At 39.8% G+C, this 16,365-nt stretch overlaps 1 protein-coding gene across 12 annotated transcripts in view; it reads right to left on the minus strand.

The window, feature by feature from the left end:
* ANKHD1 (ankyrin repeat and KH domain containing 1) overlaps positions 1 to 16,365 on the minus strand; it is a 119,634-nt gene that overhangs the window by 92,374 nt on the left and 10,895 nt on the right. For all 12 annotated transcript variants that reach the window (XM_035559631.2, XM_035559630.2, XM_035559629.2 and 9 more), the window contains exon 2: positions 12,242 to 12,395. In XM_035559631.2, coding sequence (XP_035415524.1) covers positions 12,242 to 12,395 — 154 coding nt within the window. The remainder of the gene's footprint in view (positions 1 to 12,241; positions 12,396 to 16,365) is intronic.

Here is a 16,365-nt window from a genome sequence, read left to right on the forward strand (position 1 = left end):
GATAAAAACTAGTATTTCCTCATTTCAAGTCTAACAACGGCTTGCCTCCAAGAATCTTAAGGATACACCTCAGAGAGCTAAGACTACTACTGAAACATGGGAAGACAGAACTTTGAAATAATTTTGTCCACTGTGAGAGGTTAAACACCAAAGGGAAAAAAAACACATATCCCTAAGACACTTGATGAAAAGAATAAAATTCATTCATACTGTAGAAGGTCCACAAAATTCCTATTCTTTACTGCTACCATTCCATGGCAAATATTACACCTCATCTACCTCAGGGCTTCTGACTTCTGGAAAAAAAAAAAAAAGATACTTTTCACACACCTTCACCTATTTGGTGGCAGAAGGTGAAAACAATGGAATTACTTTCTGATCTTTAAGTAACCTAAGGCTTATGGAGGAAAAGGATCATCGCTCTCTGGAGACTTAACAGCAGCATACGATCTCTGTGCACAATCAAGATGCAGGAACAGACCTCAAGTAACCTGTAAAGGCTACTTACAGGCAAATACCCTACTAGAACCCCAAATTTGCAGCATTCAGTGAGAAACTGAGTCCAAATGGACTGCAAACGCTTTCCTTCATCAGAAAATAGCTCTGGTTCACTACACAGTTCAGCAATGGGGGGGGGGGGGGGGGGGGGGGGGCAGGGGGGTACTGTCATTAAATAAAAGAGCATTCTGAAAATAGTATCTTTAGGAATGCCACAGTACATTACAGTAGAAAAACACCAAAATCAGGATCCTACTCCTTCAGAAAGGACATTAAATGTATTTTACCATGACCCAACTTTAAGAAAGCACACACCCACCTACCCTGAATGGATTAAGAAAAAAACCTCTACAAGAAAAGTCCAGGAGATTCATCCCATCATGTTTTTAATTACTTGGGATATCCTCTTAAAATTCAAAAAAATACATCAATCAAAAAACAAACAGGAAGGCAACATAAGGCTGTCAAGAGATGCTCTTTCACCTACGACTATATCTAACAAATTCAGACAGTTCTGCTACATCAGATGGAGCTTTTTGTCCATCAGAGGTCACAGAATCAAACACACAGCATCACAAAGAGCAAGTTTTACTACGTTTGTCTGGAGCACAGTGTTGAGAGAAGTTGTAATAAGCATTAATCACATGGATCACTTATAGATGAAGTTGTTTCAAATGATAGAAAGATTTAGCAGATTAAGATTTTAGTAAAGCAAACGTCTTCCATCATTTCCCTCCAGATCTTTGTTCTTATCTGTACAAGAAACTAAAATAAAGTTGTTCTTCCTTGTATTCTATCTACAGTCTAGGAAGATCAGGCACTCGATATGCTCACTGCAAGAGAAGGCTATTAGCCAAAAGCATGGCCACAATGACATTTTTCCTCTTTTCATTCCCACCTACTGCTTTCCCTGTAGAGGCTTCTAAAACATGGTGCTTGCTTGTTCTGGCAAAGCCAGACAAAACCAACTAGAAGTCAGGCCAGGCTGCTTAGTCTGTTCTCTCTAGCTGTGTCCTTCCTCTGTTACTCGGAAGCCGTACAATTCTTTGAAAGCAACGATAGAACTTCAGCCTTTATAATGATTCCGAGTCAAGGCGCTCTTCTCAAAGGACATATTCAAACAGAAATATCAACAAATACGTATAGACATACAAAAATAATCAGCTGCACAAATACAGAATAGCTTGTTCAGGTAAGTTTTCAGAAGAGTATTGGTAGACTTATTCAAGGTCAAATTCAATCTGTAAATCAACATTTTCCCCTGCAAAGAGATAGTCAACAAAATGTGATAGATAAACAAAAGCACATCTTGCAGGACAGATGAAGTAATACTCCTACTCTCTATGAATCAATAGAGCTCAACTTCAGTAATGTTACTAAACTGGGGCGACAAGCCCTGAAGAACACAGATCACATACAGAGACTCCAGAGAACAAGAACAGAAAAGTCTAGCTGGAATGAAAATGAACTGAACTTAGATGTGGTGCATAAAGCCAGAAGCTAAAGCAACTGCACCAAAAAAAAAAGACCAAATGCTTTACTAGGACAACTTCCTTCTCCTCCTCATGAGGTCCTTCCAAAGCAGTTTAGTGTTTCCTTGACACCCAAGTTACATATTTTAGCACAAAGAAGTTTTTTCTAAGTATCGGTCCTCAGCTTTAAGGGCGGCAATTGGCTCAGCACACCGGGAGCTTCCAGTGCTGGAAATGGTTTGGCTAACCAGTTCTTAAAGCCACCTGCCAGGAACAGCACAGACATGGCTGAGGTTGCCTGGAGAAAAGGAAGAGAAGGAGATAAACCTAGATTTGAGATTTCTTTCAGCCCTATTACTAAGTTTTAAGAAGCTGTGCAAAACATGAGTAAAAGGTAATGGCTAAACAACAAGTTAACATTGGTGGTGTAGAGATAACGCTTTGTTACACGGGTGGAAAAAAGCCTTTACAGAACTGCACCGTACTTTGTTTCCACAGCAAGTATTTTCCTGATGGATAAAACAAGGATAAATTTCTGCAATGCATTTTTAATTAATTAAGTTTATCAGTATATGTCTAATCTTCAAATATTTAAATAGTTCATATTCATAAATATTATTAAAAGAAGCATTTAAAGAATGTTTCAGCAAGTTTAGGATAAAAAGCTACCTATTAAAAACAGTATTGACAAAAAACAGTGTGCAAGATGCTTAACATATTACAGCTTGTTTTAAATAAACTTTCAAAATAAAGTCTTTAGAATTTATAAATAGGAAATGAAAGTGCTCAGGTCCTATTGCAAAAAAAAAAAAAGACCCCTTGATCCCTTAAGAAGAACCAAGAATGAGTGGTAATATATTTTGTGTATTTTTATTTTTTCATAAATTTCAATAAATATTTTTTGAAATCATCAATTTGAAATCATTCAATTTGAAATCATCAATTTCAACAAATATTTTTTTTATGTCTGGTGAAAAATAGTCTAACTTTCTAGAAATAAACAGAATTTGATCACTTACACTATGCATATTTTATCATATTTTTTCTAGAAAAAAGTGTGTACTGTGATTACTCCCTAAATATAAAATAGCAGTATTTTGTCAAAGGTGACTTACCAATTGAAAAGAGGATCAGCTATATCTGTTTCACCACAATACCACAATATTCAGTACAGCTATAAAACTGATAGAACAACGTGTTATTGTAAGTACACCAAGAAGAGGTCAGTTTATTCTTTGCAAGTCTCCTGAGCCACTTGTCACAGGACAGAGACGAGAAGGTTTAAGCAACTCTTAGAAAGATATCAGGCAGCCTTGATTCAAATGTAATTGTTGCATCTCACAGCCTACTGCCATTCAGCCCCAGAATGGGTGGCTTCCCATTCAGGCTACCATGAGCCTGACCTACCAGTCTGTCTTGTGTAGAGTTAAGTGGCTGGCACTAATTACTTCAATCACAGCTCACCATTAAGTTCCAGAAAGTCAAATAAAACTGAAATCTTACTGGGGAGACTCAGATCCTATTTCTGCACAGAAAACAAGCATAACCACAGACTTCTATCCTGCCTGTGTAACCGAGTTACTTATGAACACGTATTCTTGCAGGAGATACAAGCAAGAGACAGGCTTTTCCACCTTCTCACTCCTTTCCCCCTGTGCTGATGCACTTGGGGAGAAGAGTTATGTTTCGATGAACGCCAACTTGCAAGCACAGTACCTGCTTCATTTCATACCGTGACCGTCTGTGCTCATCTCTTACACAGGCATCACAAAAAGAATCATACCACAGAATCATAGAACGGCCTGGACTGAAAAGGACCTTAAAGATCATCTAGCTTCAACCCCCCTGCTCTGGGCAGGGTTGCCAACCACTAGAGCAGGCTGCCCAGAGCCGCATCCAGCCTGGCCTTGAATGCCTCCAGGGATGGGGCATCCACAGCCTCTCTGGGCAACCTGTTCCAGTGCCTCACCACCCTTTGAGTGAAAAACTTTCTCCTAATTTCCAACCTAAATCTCCCGTCTTAATTTAAAACCGTTCCACCTTGTCCTATCACTATCAACACACGTAAACAGGCACGTAAACATAACAGAACACAGCAGAAATACACCACACACAACTAACACACATTCTGTTGTAAGATATTTGGGGCAGCAGTAACATTTACCAGCATTTCAGCTTCAAGTAACCTGTGGTTTGAGCTAGTGTTCTTTTTCTTTTTCTTCCTGTACATGGTTAATATCACACAGCCACATAACTATCTTGCATGTGGTATTGCTGTGCACTATCTTTATTTACATAACATTTACATAACTATCTTTATATAACAAGCATAAAACTCAAGATGACCAAAATAGAGGTTTTTTTTGTTTTCATACATTGCTTCAATATATTGCCAACAGAGTCTTAGTACCTGACCCACAAGAGCCCCCCCTAACCCTGTGCAGGGCACCAGCTCCCCAGCGCAGGCCGCAGTACTGCGCACCTCGCTCCGAGCCAGCTGCTGTACCACAAAGCCCCAGCGTAAGCTTCTTCACCCCCCTGTGAAGCCTGAACACAGTATTTCCACCTTCATTAGTGACGGAAGCATGCACATCCTAGTCTAGGATTCCCACTCAGTACCGGCTGAACTCCGTTTCAATCCCTTGTTAAGGACTGTCAATAAAGCACCAGCTCTTTTCTCCTGCCTGAACTGTCCCCACTTTCAATCTTTGGCTGAGGCTACTTGAAGCACTAATATAACAAGATGCCCTCAAAATAATACCAACTGGAAAAAGCTTTTAACCAGAAATATCCCCGTATTAGAACAGGAGAGTGAAGTGGATTTCACCTCGCAGATGAATCCAACTCGCACAAAAAACAAGACAGAAGTAAAACAGGAAAGAGAAGTTAACAAAAAATGCACCTATGACCTCAAATAAAAACATAAAAAAAAGAATTGTGCAAGTTGTATACAGTACAGTCATAAAACACTAGTTGATTAACAGTGACCACTTATGCATAGCAGTTAACTAAAAAGACTGAACAGTACCCTGGCCGGCGTTCTCTAACTTCAGAAGTCAAAGGTTTTAACTGATCATCTTGTCTCTTCCCACCACCACATCCCGCAAGGAAAAGTTAAAATCTTGGAATCATATTTGTCAAAGAAAAGAATTCCCAAAACATAACTTTCAGATCAAATATGATAACATAGCTGTCTGATGCCTAGAAGCATCAATTTAAGCGTTAAAATTAAACTGTTCTTCACAGCAAAATCCAACTGAAAAAGAATCCAAAAACATGAAGTCGATACAGTTCAAAACCCTTTCCAAATATGGAAGTTAATTTTTCTAAGCACAGGAGTAGACTGGACTTTTTCTAATCTAAATGACTAATAGATTAGAAAAATATTTCAATCATGCAAAACCTTAGCAAAATTTAATATTAATAATTACATGCACAAAACTCAGTTTATACAACTTAATCAAAAGCACAACACATCTGTAAGTTTCACATACCATATATTCCTTCCCATTCTGAATCTTTAGATGGTGAAGAAAGAAAATGAGCAAGTCACTGTAATGTGTCAGTATCTCAAAGGGCAGAAGTATTCCAGTTACAAAGCACTAGTGATTTTAATAGTAGCACAGCCCTGATTTCTAAAGAAACTCACAGAATAAAGCCCACTGAGGCCATCTTGATGAAAACTGTTTCACTTGTTTGATATGTATACCCCAATGATTTAAAACAACTATCTCAGACCAAAGCAAATCAGGGTGAAAAGCCTGTCTTTCTTTAAAAATAAAGAACAAAATGGTTGCTTGGACTAAAGAAAGACTTTTGCCATGTTGAAGAAGCCTAAACACACTTCAAATTTGTTACATTTGTTACTGCTATAATTTAACAATAAAGCCTCATCTTTGCTCCAATCTCAGCAATCCCTTCTTAGATTCCTCCAATAAGGGCCCAATTTTTCTTTTTTAAAATCAATAATATACAAATCTAGAATACATTACATTGTATTCATTACATACCACAAGTACAGATGTGCAGTCATTAAACTGATGAACAGAATCATCCATGTTTTCTGCAGCCCCCAAATTCTAAAATTTGAAGTGAAACTTGGATAACCCTTTAGAGGTTAAGTTTCTAATGCATGAGATGCTCACCTATATTTAAAAACCAGAGGTAAGTTACTCATCAACTCTAAGAAAAAAAATACCAGATCCAAATATGAATCTTTTTATCATAAATACGATCAAAATATTTACCTAGCCCAGTCTCCAACACTTTCCAATGGGTGTCTCTGATGCAGGATGAAAGCAAGCCATGAAACTTTCAAATTGTTCATTTAGACCACGTACACACTCCCTGGTAGTGCTGGATCACAAACCTATTTTGTTACATTCAAGCTCTCTAATGTTGGGTGATTTTTATTTATTTTACATCAGCTTTACTGTAAAAAGTGCCATTAGCGAATAATGAATGGTTTTGCTCACATCACAAAAAGCATGTCGAGTGGGTAAATACAGAGCTACATAAAGAGACACACTGAAAAGCATTTAATTTTACAGTTGTTGAATTTAACTCTACCCTCTCAGTTTATCCTAAAGTGGGCAGATTTGATCTGGGCCCGTTCTTATTTTGACCTGTGTTCTCTATTTCCACTAAGTAGGCGATTAGTTCCAATTTTGCTGGCCCCAGTTCCAGAACATACAACCTGCTCGGTCTCCAGCACGGCAGCGTGCTACCTGATACTCAGACAGAACCACTGGCACTCCAGTTTGTGCCCACTGCCTCTTCTAAAGGCATGCTTGTTGTAATAACAGACACTTGTTAAAAAAAATTAAATCATTGCTCTTTGACCATTTATTTAAACAGAGTTACACTACATTTGATCTCCTAAAGTCTCAAACACACCAAACTTCATTTATTTGATGGTCTCCAGCCACCTTTTAGTCTTATATACAGCCTTTTTTGTTGAAATACAACTCTGCTCTCTGAACATAATAATGGACTACTCACACCTGTTTCATTAACCCTTGGCTGAAGATGGTTCCTCTCCAAAACACCCTGATCCTCCTCACAAGTCTCTTCATGACTAATAGTAGGATTTTTGAAGAAGTCACTCAGGAAATCGTGCAAGCCATCTTACTACACAAGTCTACGACAGGCCCTAAGCAAACTTGTATTCACAATTCCTATGTCAGAAGTACCAACGTACCTGCAGCTAAGACTGAAGACTTATTCCTAGCGCTGCCCACATGGTTACTGCCAAGGAGTGCTTATGTCAGGTAGACACTGAGCTAGCAAGGGGCAGTTCGTTTTCTGTTTCCTTTAATACAATACACTGTGTGCTAATACAGCTCCTCCCTATATAAATATCCAACAGGAATAAAAAGCGTTCTTAACACTACAAGAAAAAAATTCTCTACCGCTTTCTTCTATATCTGTTTTTTGATGCTTCATTGTCAAAGTGCTTCAAAATTCCAACTGATCGGAACCATGCTCAAAAGATCTGCTGTTAGGCATGCAGGTACCCAAGCTATTTCCTCAAGTTATAAAACAATTCAGCAGTGTTCTATATCACTTCCCAGAAAACTCAGCAAAACCACGCTGGAACGCTATGAAAAGGGTGTTTTAACTGCAGGGATTAACATTGACATTTTACAGCTTTGTGGTATTCCGTGTTTCAGGTGCTGAAAGCACCAAACAAGCATCCAAGACTTTTATTTGACCACGTGCTTCAACCAATACCTCTCTTTCCTCTTTAAAAAAACACCTGTACTCCCCTAAAGAGCCCTGCACTACGTTAAGGAAATCACTTTCCCTTCCTGATGCCTATAAAAGGAGGGGCCAGAACATGAAACAGCTTTAACCTGCCAAATCTTCCCCAGCTCTTTGGAGCGGAGTTTGTCCTTGTAAGAACATGTGTCGAGGGACCCACTGAAGAATCTGCCAAGAGCAGCAAGAGCTCTGGTCCCTTCTGAGGTACCAGGATGGATTAGAGAGGGTAAAGGACTCATATACACAAGTGTTATACCCACACTGTATATAATATATATATATAATATGTATATAATGTAATATATAATATATATGTATATAAATGTTATATTCACAGCAGCAAAGCACTCATCCTCCAACAGCCAACTATTGTCTCTAAAAAAAAGAAATTTAATAGGTAGCCTTATTGAAGATCCACAAAAGGAACCACGGTTCTTTAGAGCTGGAATTTTATTTTAGGAAACCAACATTACCCTAATTAACAGCGGACCTGAATGTTTCCAGTGCAGAACATGAATCCAGCATCAAAATACTAAGAATCAATTTAATTACAGGCTGAAAAAATGAAATGTCTCAAAACAGCAGTGTTCCCTTTCACTTTCTCTTTCCATAGGTTAATTTAGTTATGGATCCCTTTTTTTTGCTACTAGGGGTCAAAACTGACGAGACTTCGCTTGAGACCAGCAAAAGACTTGGCTTGTTTAGGACAGCTTCCCAAACAACAGGATTCAGCTCTTCTGCTGAAGATTAGCACAACTCATTTATGACCTTCATACCCCTGCTTCAGAACAGTACAGTGTCTCAGACTTCAGAATTTAAAGCTAGTTTGTTGGGGTTATTTCTCAGAATATACAATCACTTGAAATTGTTTAAAGATAGTTTTTCATTAACAAAGTGATTGTGCTTTGCTTAAACAGACTACAGAAGCCTGGTTGTCATAAATAAAGCTAATTAGCCAGGTTTTCAGAGGGCCTAGCAGATGTAATGAATCTAGCCAAAGTTTGCATGTGTGTGCATGCATATTTAGCGTGTATGTATCTGTATTTACTGCTCTGTTAAAGTGGAGTGGGGCATGGCCGTAACACTACAAATTCTAAGACTGTCCCCACTCAGCATCTGAGAACACAGAATATTTTAAGTCATCCTGAAAACAGAAATGGAATAAAAATGTAAACTGTGAAAAAAAAATCCAGCACTACATCGTGATGGGTAATTACGATGTACAGAAATACTCGTAAGCAGTTCAACTAAACTCACATCACTACACCTTCACTTGCAGGTCTATAGGGCTCACAAATCAAAACAGCTGCTAAAAAAAAATAAATAAAAACAAAGACGAAATGGTTGAAGAAAACTTCTGCATATGTAATTTGAAAAAGAATATTTCATCCGGCTGCAGTTGCTAGAACTAACTTTCCGGAATGAATAACCAACATGCTCACGTGAGATCTGAGCATTAAGGGATTTGGGAACAGTAAGCAGAACTAGTTCTGCAAGTCATTAAATGCTAAGGACACAGCCTGAACCCTGCATGTGAAAAATACCACGAAATCTGAGACATGCAACACACGACTGACTGTACTGCAGGTTGCAAGTTAAGATCAAGCCTCCTGCAGGAGGGAGTAAATCACAACAAAGAAAGCCGAGCTGCCCTGGAAACCACATCAGACAAGCTGTAGCTTCACTACTTGTTCTAGCAGCAGTGCTGCCATCTACTTTTTGCAAGCTATACTTAATGTTGGGGAATGAAATGTGACTAAAACATGACTAACAGGAGAAATCACCTTTATTGCCAAACTGCAAAACAATACAAAAAATCACAGCGTTAGGTCATTTTGTTGCCATGATGGAAACCTAAACACTCATTTAAGGCTAGAAAGGGTGTTTTCAGTCAAGCCAGTCAGGTGAGTGTGACCCCCCCCCCCCCCCCAATGAAGCTATTTAGAACATCTCCCAGAAACACAAGCTTATTTTTCAGTCACCTTCAATTTAAGTCTTATCAATAAGCTACCAGGTTCTCAGTGTTTCCTTTGGATATTTTTATTAATTTTTTTTTTTTTAACCAATGATATTTCTAGTATTTGAACTCACAGTGGGAAAGACAAGTATGCCTTAACTAGGGAACTTTCTCCCAAGTGTTTTCAATCTTTCAACCGCAGAAGTTTATCAAGAGGCACTAATTTCATCCCATCTTTTTACAGGAGATGGAGCCAACAAACAAAAGCCTTCCAACAGGCTTGTTGTTCTTTCCAGATTCTGTTCTGTCCATTTTCTACATCTCTACTCTAAGCACAGGAGGAAATCAAAGCATACGAATCTCAGATTAAAAACGAATTAGCTAATCCAGAGGACAAGTGGCAAACTGCTATTTAGAAACCTGAAGAAAGCATTCTCACAGACATTATAAGAAGCAATGGTACATCCTAGATTTATTATATCCTGTGAACTCATTTTGAACACTGCAAACCTAGATGGAAACACATACCTCAGAGACCAGCCACCCTCATAACACTAGCCATCAGACATCTTCACTGACAATTTCTAAGTCTAGCAATAGGCTTTTGGACACATCAGTCATTAGGTACCTGAGAACTGCAACAGATCCAATTATTCAAATTTGGGTTTTCAGAGAATCCCAGATATATTCTATCTTTCCTGCAAAGCAAAGTTTGGTCCACAAGAACTACATTCAGTTGGATTAAGTTCAGAGATCCATCATTAATTAAGGTGCTGCAATTTTCTGCTGACAAAAGCTACACTTTTTTTTTTTAAAAAAAATTCAAAATGCAAAGAGACCAAAATAAGTCCCCTGCCCCCTTTCACAGAATGTCTCAGGTTGGGAGGGACCTTAAAGATCATCTTGTTCCAATCCACCTGCCGTGGGCAGGGATACCACCCAGGTTGCCCAGGGCCTCATCCAACCCCGTCTTGAACACCTCCAGGGTTGGGGCATCCACAGGTTCTCAGGGCAACCTGTTCCAGTGCCTCACCACATCCTGAGTGAAGAATTTCCTCCTAGTAACTAATCTAAATCTCCCCTCTTTTGGTTTAAAACCGTTAGCCTTGTCCTAACATTATCTGACCAAGGAAAAAGTTGCTTTCCATCTTTTTTATAAGTCCTCTTTAGTACTGAAAAGTTGCAATAAGGTCACTCCTTAGCCTTCTCTTCTTCAGGCTGAATGTTCCCAGCTCTCTCAGTCTTTCTCTGTAGGAGAGGTGCTCCAGCCCCCTGATTAACTTTGTGGCCCTCCTCTGCACTCCCTCTAACAGACCCACTTCTTGTGCTGGGGGCCCCAGACCTGGATGCAGGACTGCAAGTGAGGCCTCACGACGGCAGAGGAGATGGGGACCATCACCTCCCTCCACCTGCTGGCCGCTCCTCTGTTGATGCAGCCCAGGGTGCAGTTGCCCTTCTGGGCTGCAAGCGTGCACTGCTGGCTCATGTTGAGTTTTTCACCCACCAGAACCCCCAGGTCTTCCTCTGCAGGGCTGCTCTCAATGAGTTCTTCTCCCGGTCTGTCCTCATGGCTGGGATTGCTCTGACCCAGGTGCAGCACCTTGCACTTGGACTTGTGGAACCTCATTAGGTTCATGCAGGCCCACTTCTCAAACTTTGCATCCTCAGATTGAAATTCTCCTTTAAGACTGTAGATAGCTTAACATCTAAACACCTACAAATAAACGCTATTTTATCTACCTCTTATGGGTGTTCAAAGCTAATGCCTGAAAACTCCAACTTCAGCACAAGACTACTAGTCTGAGTATGCACTCATTGATCAAACAGTATTTTTTTCAAAGCAGGGTGTTTTTTCATTGGAATTTTGAAAAAGACTTGATTTCCTATTTCATTGCAAGTATCTGAGCCACAAAATTTAGAAAGACTTGATTAGTCAAGCTTTCACCATAAAAGTAACAAACGTGGTGGCACTGTGTTTATCTAGTCTGGTTCTGTAACGTGAACGTTAAACATGCATTTTCCAACAGCCATATCTCAAAACTACAGAATAGAAAAAGATTTTTATGGAAGTCAAAATAGAAACCAGTATTTCACCTGTAAATTTCATAGAATAGATTCATAGAATGGCTTGGGTTGGAAGGGACCTTAAAGATCATCTAGTTCCAACGCCCCTGCCATAGGCAGGAATTTCTTAAGTAATAAATTAATAATTATATATTGACGAAAGCAGCATAAAGAAAAATATAATTTTAGCAGGTCTACTTCCTTCCATCCTTTCCCCTGTAACCCTCCCTCTGGTAACAGGTAATCTTCCCTGATCAATGAAATACCACTTACTTCAAACAAACTTTTCCAACCTTACGCTCACAGAAACGGTGAACTAAGCAACCCTCAACACCTGTAAGAATTATGAGCTTACTGTCATTCTCAGCTCCTCATCATCACGGTAAGCTTCCAGACTTGTGAATACTTTACGAGGGTCAAAATTTACAGGTTGCCAGATCGGTGTGCAAGTTGGTTTCAGAAAAAAAAAAAATACTGCACAAAATACCTGCTGCCTCCAGTAAGGCTTCTAGTCTTGCTTGTGTTTCTGGATCCACAGTTCTCAAGTCTGCACCTTCTGCAGCACTCGATAAGAACAACTCCGATGTGGTTTTAAGTACTGGGTTATCAAGATCTTCTTGGTCCAAAATAAACGATTCAACCTGTTTGTGAAGTCAAAGAAAAAACAATTTTACAATTTTTGACATTTTATAATGAACTTAAAATATTACAAAATCCACAGAATAACTTAAACCATTATTATGACAGTACAGTTAACTGCACAGATTATTGGATAGAACCTTAGAGGTAATTTGGTCAACTCACTGAAGAGGTAGCTGAAGAAATCACAAAAGAAAAAACTCAGCATGAGAAACAGCATATCAACAGCTTAATTAACAAGAGCTGAAGCTACAGCAAGGGCCACTCAGATTAAACACTGGAAAAATGTTACGGATGTTTGCACTGTTAACCACCAGAACAGACTGCTACAAGAGGTTGTAGCATCTCTGTCACCAGGAGTCCGTCTACCTTGATATTAGAAACAAAAAGCAGCTATGAGGTTCAGCCATACCGAAGTCATTACTATCTGAGAGCCAGGGAGGGGCTGAAAGATTTCCTAAAACACTTTTCAGTTCCCTTTTGAAAGTAACTTCAACTAATGCAACACAGGGATTTTGTTTGAGGAGAAAAAAAAGACAGTCAACTGCAATTCAAACCAAAACATCTGTTCCCACACTGACACTTAAAACCAGTCCCCAATGTTTCCTAGACAAGAAGAGATAGGCAGGACAATTAAGCAAGCAGGTATTCCAACTAAGCAGCAATAATGCTGTCCCACCACTGGTCCACGTCATCTCAAAACACAAGCTCATGGAATTACTCAACATAACACACTGTGCTTTAAGGACAGCTTGCCAGAATAAACAAGGAGGATACCTGACTCATACGCTAATGAGAGCACAACTACATTTCAGAATCTGTCTCAAGTTCAGGCATAACTCCCTCTATTTTCAGCAACATTTTAAAATGAAAACTTGGACGCTATCTCAACTAGAAGTTACCTGCTCAAGGCTACTGGTGCCTTCAGTATCCCTCAGAAATGAGAACGTCCTTTCTAACTTCACGTCCCAACCTCATTTTCGTTTCTCTTCCCCTAATTTTTCCCACTGTCTCTCTCATGCCAGTGGTAACCTCCCACCATATTCAGTAAGATCACACACCGCCTTAATGCTCCAAAAATCCAAATCAGGCCACCTACAAACTCAGGAAAGTGCCCTATTGTATGAAGGATGTTCGTGGGTCTGGAGAGCTACACGTAACGCTGCTCTCCAAAGCAACTGTTGTTAATTTCTTTTTGATATGTAAATGTTCTGTAACATTATCTCCTAGCCTCCAATCCAGTCATCCTTAGGCCAGTGAAATGCAACGTTAACATAAGAATACAATGAATTGTATTCATGGGAGAAGGGGGGAAGAGTAGCTTTTAGGAATACATATCATTAGTTCCACATCTCAGGGGATCTGCATAATATTGGCTAACTTAAAGGTATTTTCCCTCGCGTGCCAACACACAAACATTAAAGGTAAGACAGCAGGCTATGGCTCAGGGCTTTAAGCAGCAAGACCTCTAATTCAGTCCAAACGAGACGCAACAGTCCCAAAAATAAAGAGTATTGTTTCACTGTGACAAAGGGCTGAAGGTTACAAAAGCAGAAAAGCAGTGACCTGAAGGACGGATGCACATTTTTACTACAAAGAACTTATGACACACAGCAAGAAGTATTCGCACACTATGACTCCCCTCTGCAGAACTCAACTTTCAGTTTCTGTTCACCTAGCCAGTTTAAGGACTCCTTGCTGCCGTAAGGACTGATGCAAGGATAGCTTGTGGAGAAGTTCACGCTTGCACACAGGAGTGCTTCGGGGTATTTCATTATTCTCCACTAAGACTACACGAGGCCCATTGCTGCACCAATACGCAGCAAACATTATTCCTATTGCAACAGCGTTCGCATGACTGGTAGAAAAACCCCACCACGTACAACGGTGACTATCCACTACACAGAGCGGAGGGCGACATACGAGCAGGTATATTACACGCCAACAGATGGGTTCTTTTTCCTTTCCAATTACCCTGATAACAGGGGTCCTCCCTTTTGAAGGCATACCAAAAGGAGGGACGATGCTACTTACCACTGAAGCAGCCACACAAATACTCCAGAAACTTTCAAACTGCCTTCTGGCAAGCTTAGCCTTCAGCCTCACGATATCCTATGCAAAGGCACACGTTCAGCATCAAACCTTAGGTTTTGGGTGGTTTTTTTCATGTTTAATAATGTATGTATTTGTGTTGTGGGTACGGTGAGCGTGAAAATAGTGAAAATCCACATGCAACCTGTTTAAGCAACTGCGCCATTGCCAATCTTTCAAAATGGGTTTCAATGAATTTTCAAGTCAGAATATGTGATGTTTCTGTACAGGGACAGAGTTTCCCACTCAGACATGGCTACAGAGGATGCACAGCTGGACACCTTATCGCTATCAGCAGAGTAAGAAACGACCTCAACAACCTGTGAATGAAAGTGACCTGTGATGGTTACATCACCACCACATGGTACCAAATATATCCAACAAGTTTTAAATTTAAATACACGGGGAAAACCAAACAAAAAAACCAACCACCACCACCACACATATTTCAGGAAGACTTCATAGAGTGCTCATGTTGCAAAATTTAGATGCTCCACTTTACCCTAATGAGATCTGTAGGCAAAGTGAGAGAGTCACTGGTCACTGCACTATTCTTGGATTATTTTTTGAGCTGCTTTGGACAGCAGTAGTTGATAAGCATCTTATTTGGAAAGACTCCTTAGGAATACATGGATTCAACATGTCATCCTAATTCCCAAAATAATTACAACGAGCAATAATTCCCGATCAAACGCTCCAAGCAGCATTGCAAGATGCTAGCTGTGTGGGACCTGAGGACAGGGCACTAAACACCAGTGCAACTCACCATACCGTGATCTTTCACATCCATCCAGAGAAATGATGGAGCTTTCCTGAAGCTCTGCCAAAGCCTGCAGCGATCTCACAGCTCTGCAGATCCAGTTACACTCCTGGTTGCTCACTCCATAGCAGCCACATTCACAGATCTTTGGACTCAGCTCCATCGGTGTTTATACGTTAATACCATGACTGAGTTTACCTCAGGTCGGGGTATACAAAGACAACTTTGCAAGCACTAACATCCAAAATAACACCGGCAATTCTTATAAAATTGGCAATGATATACAGGACTGGGATTATATTTCTAATATCAAATATCAACTGATCTTTTCTACACTACATTGAAATGACTTTTTTTTCTTTAAAAAAAAGAAAAAAGGTATTTCTACACCAACAAGAACCAAGCTGCTGGTTACGGACAAAAGTACTTTTCCCAGAATAGCCTGGACTGTTCACTAATAGCCCGTTCCTGACCCAGGCTCCACACGATGGAAAAGCTTCCTCTTCTAGCTGTACCAGCACCATTCTTTCCTTCTCCTGCTGCATACAAACGCAGCCCATTGCGGCTTCAGCTTTCATGTGTGCCAAACTACCAGGAGGAGTATCTTTATGAAAAGTGTAAGAGAAAGATGCTACAAAATTACATCCTTGAGCTTGCGTTGTCCAGACACACTCTGAACAATGAACACTTTTGTGGGGTAGCAAGCATCCTCGCATTGCATCTGCAGTGCCTACAATACCGAGGAGCCGAGCATTGTGACTGGGGCTCCTAAGCAACATTACAAGGCAAATGAACTACTAACCCAGTTTTCTCTTCTGCGTTAGAAATTAGAAATTATTTTCTCTTCTGTATCTTCCTAATTATTTCTATAACAATTCCATTTGGACAAGTCTCAAATGGGTCTTAATACATAGAGGGACCCGGGCTTCCTTAGGGTTAACGCAGGCCTGTAGGTTAGGCTGAAAGTTCAAAGTTACAAAATGGAAATAGATCACCTATATTTAAACTATTGGTATTCCATAATTAAAGCGTACTGTGCTGTATTAGAGCTACACTAAAATATATTGCTGTCTTTGCTAAATCCTACCTCTCACTTTACACTGCCATGTTCTTTATTACAC

The sequence above is a fragment of the Cygnus atratus genome, chromosome 14, assembly GCF_013377495.2.
Source record: "Cygnus atratus isolate AKBS03 ecotype Queensland, Australia chromosome 14, CAtr_DNAZoo_HiC_assembly, whole genome shotgun sequence".
NCBI lineage: Eukaryota > Metazoa > Chordata > Aves > Anseriformes > Anatidae > Cygnus > Cygnus atratus.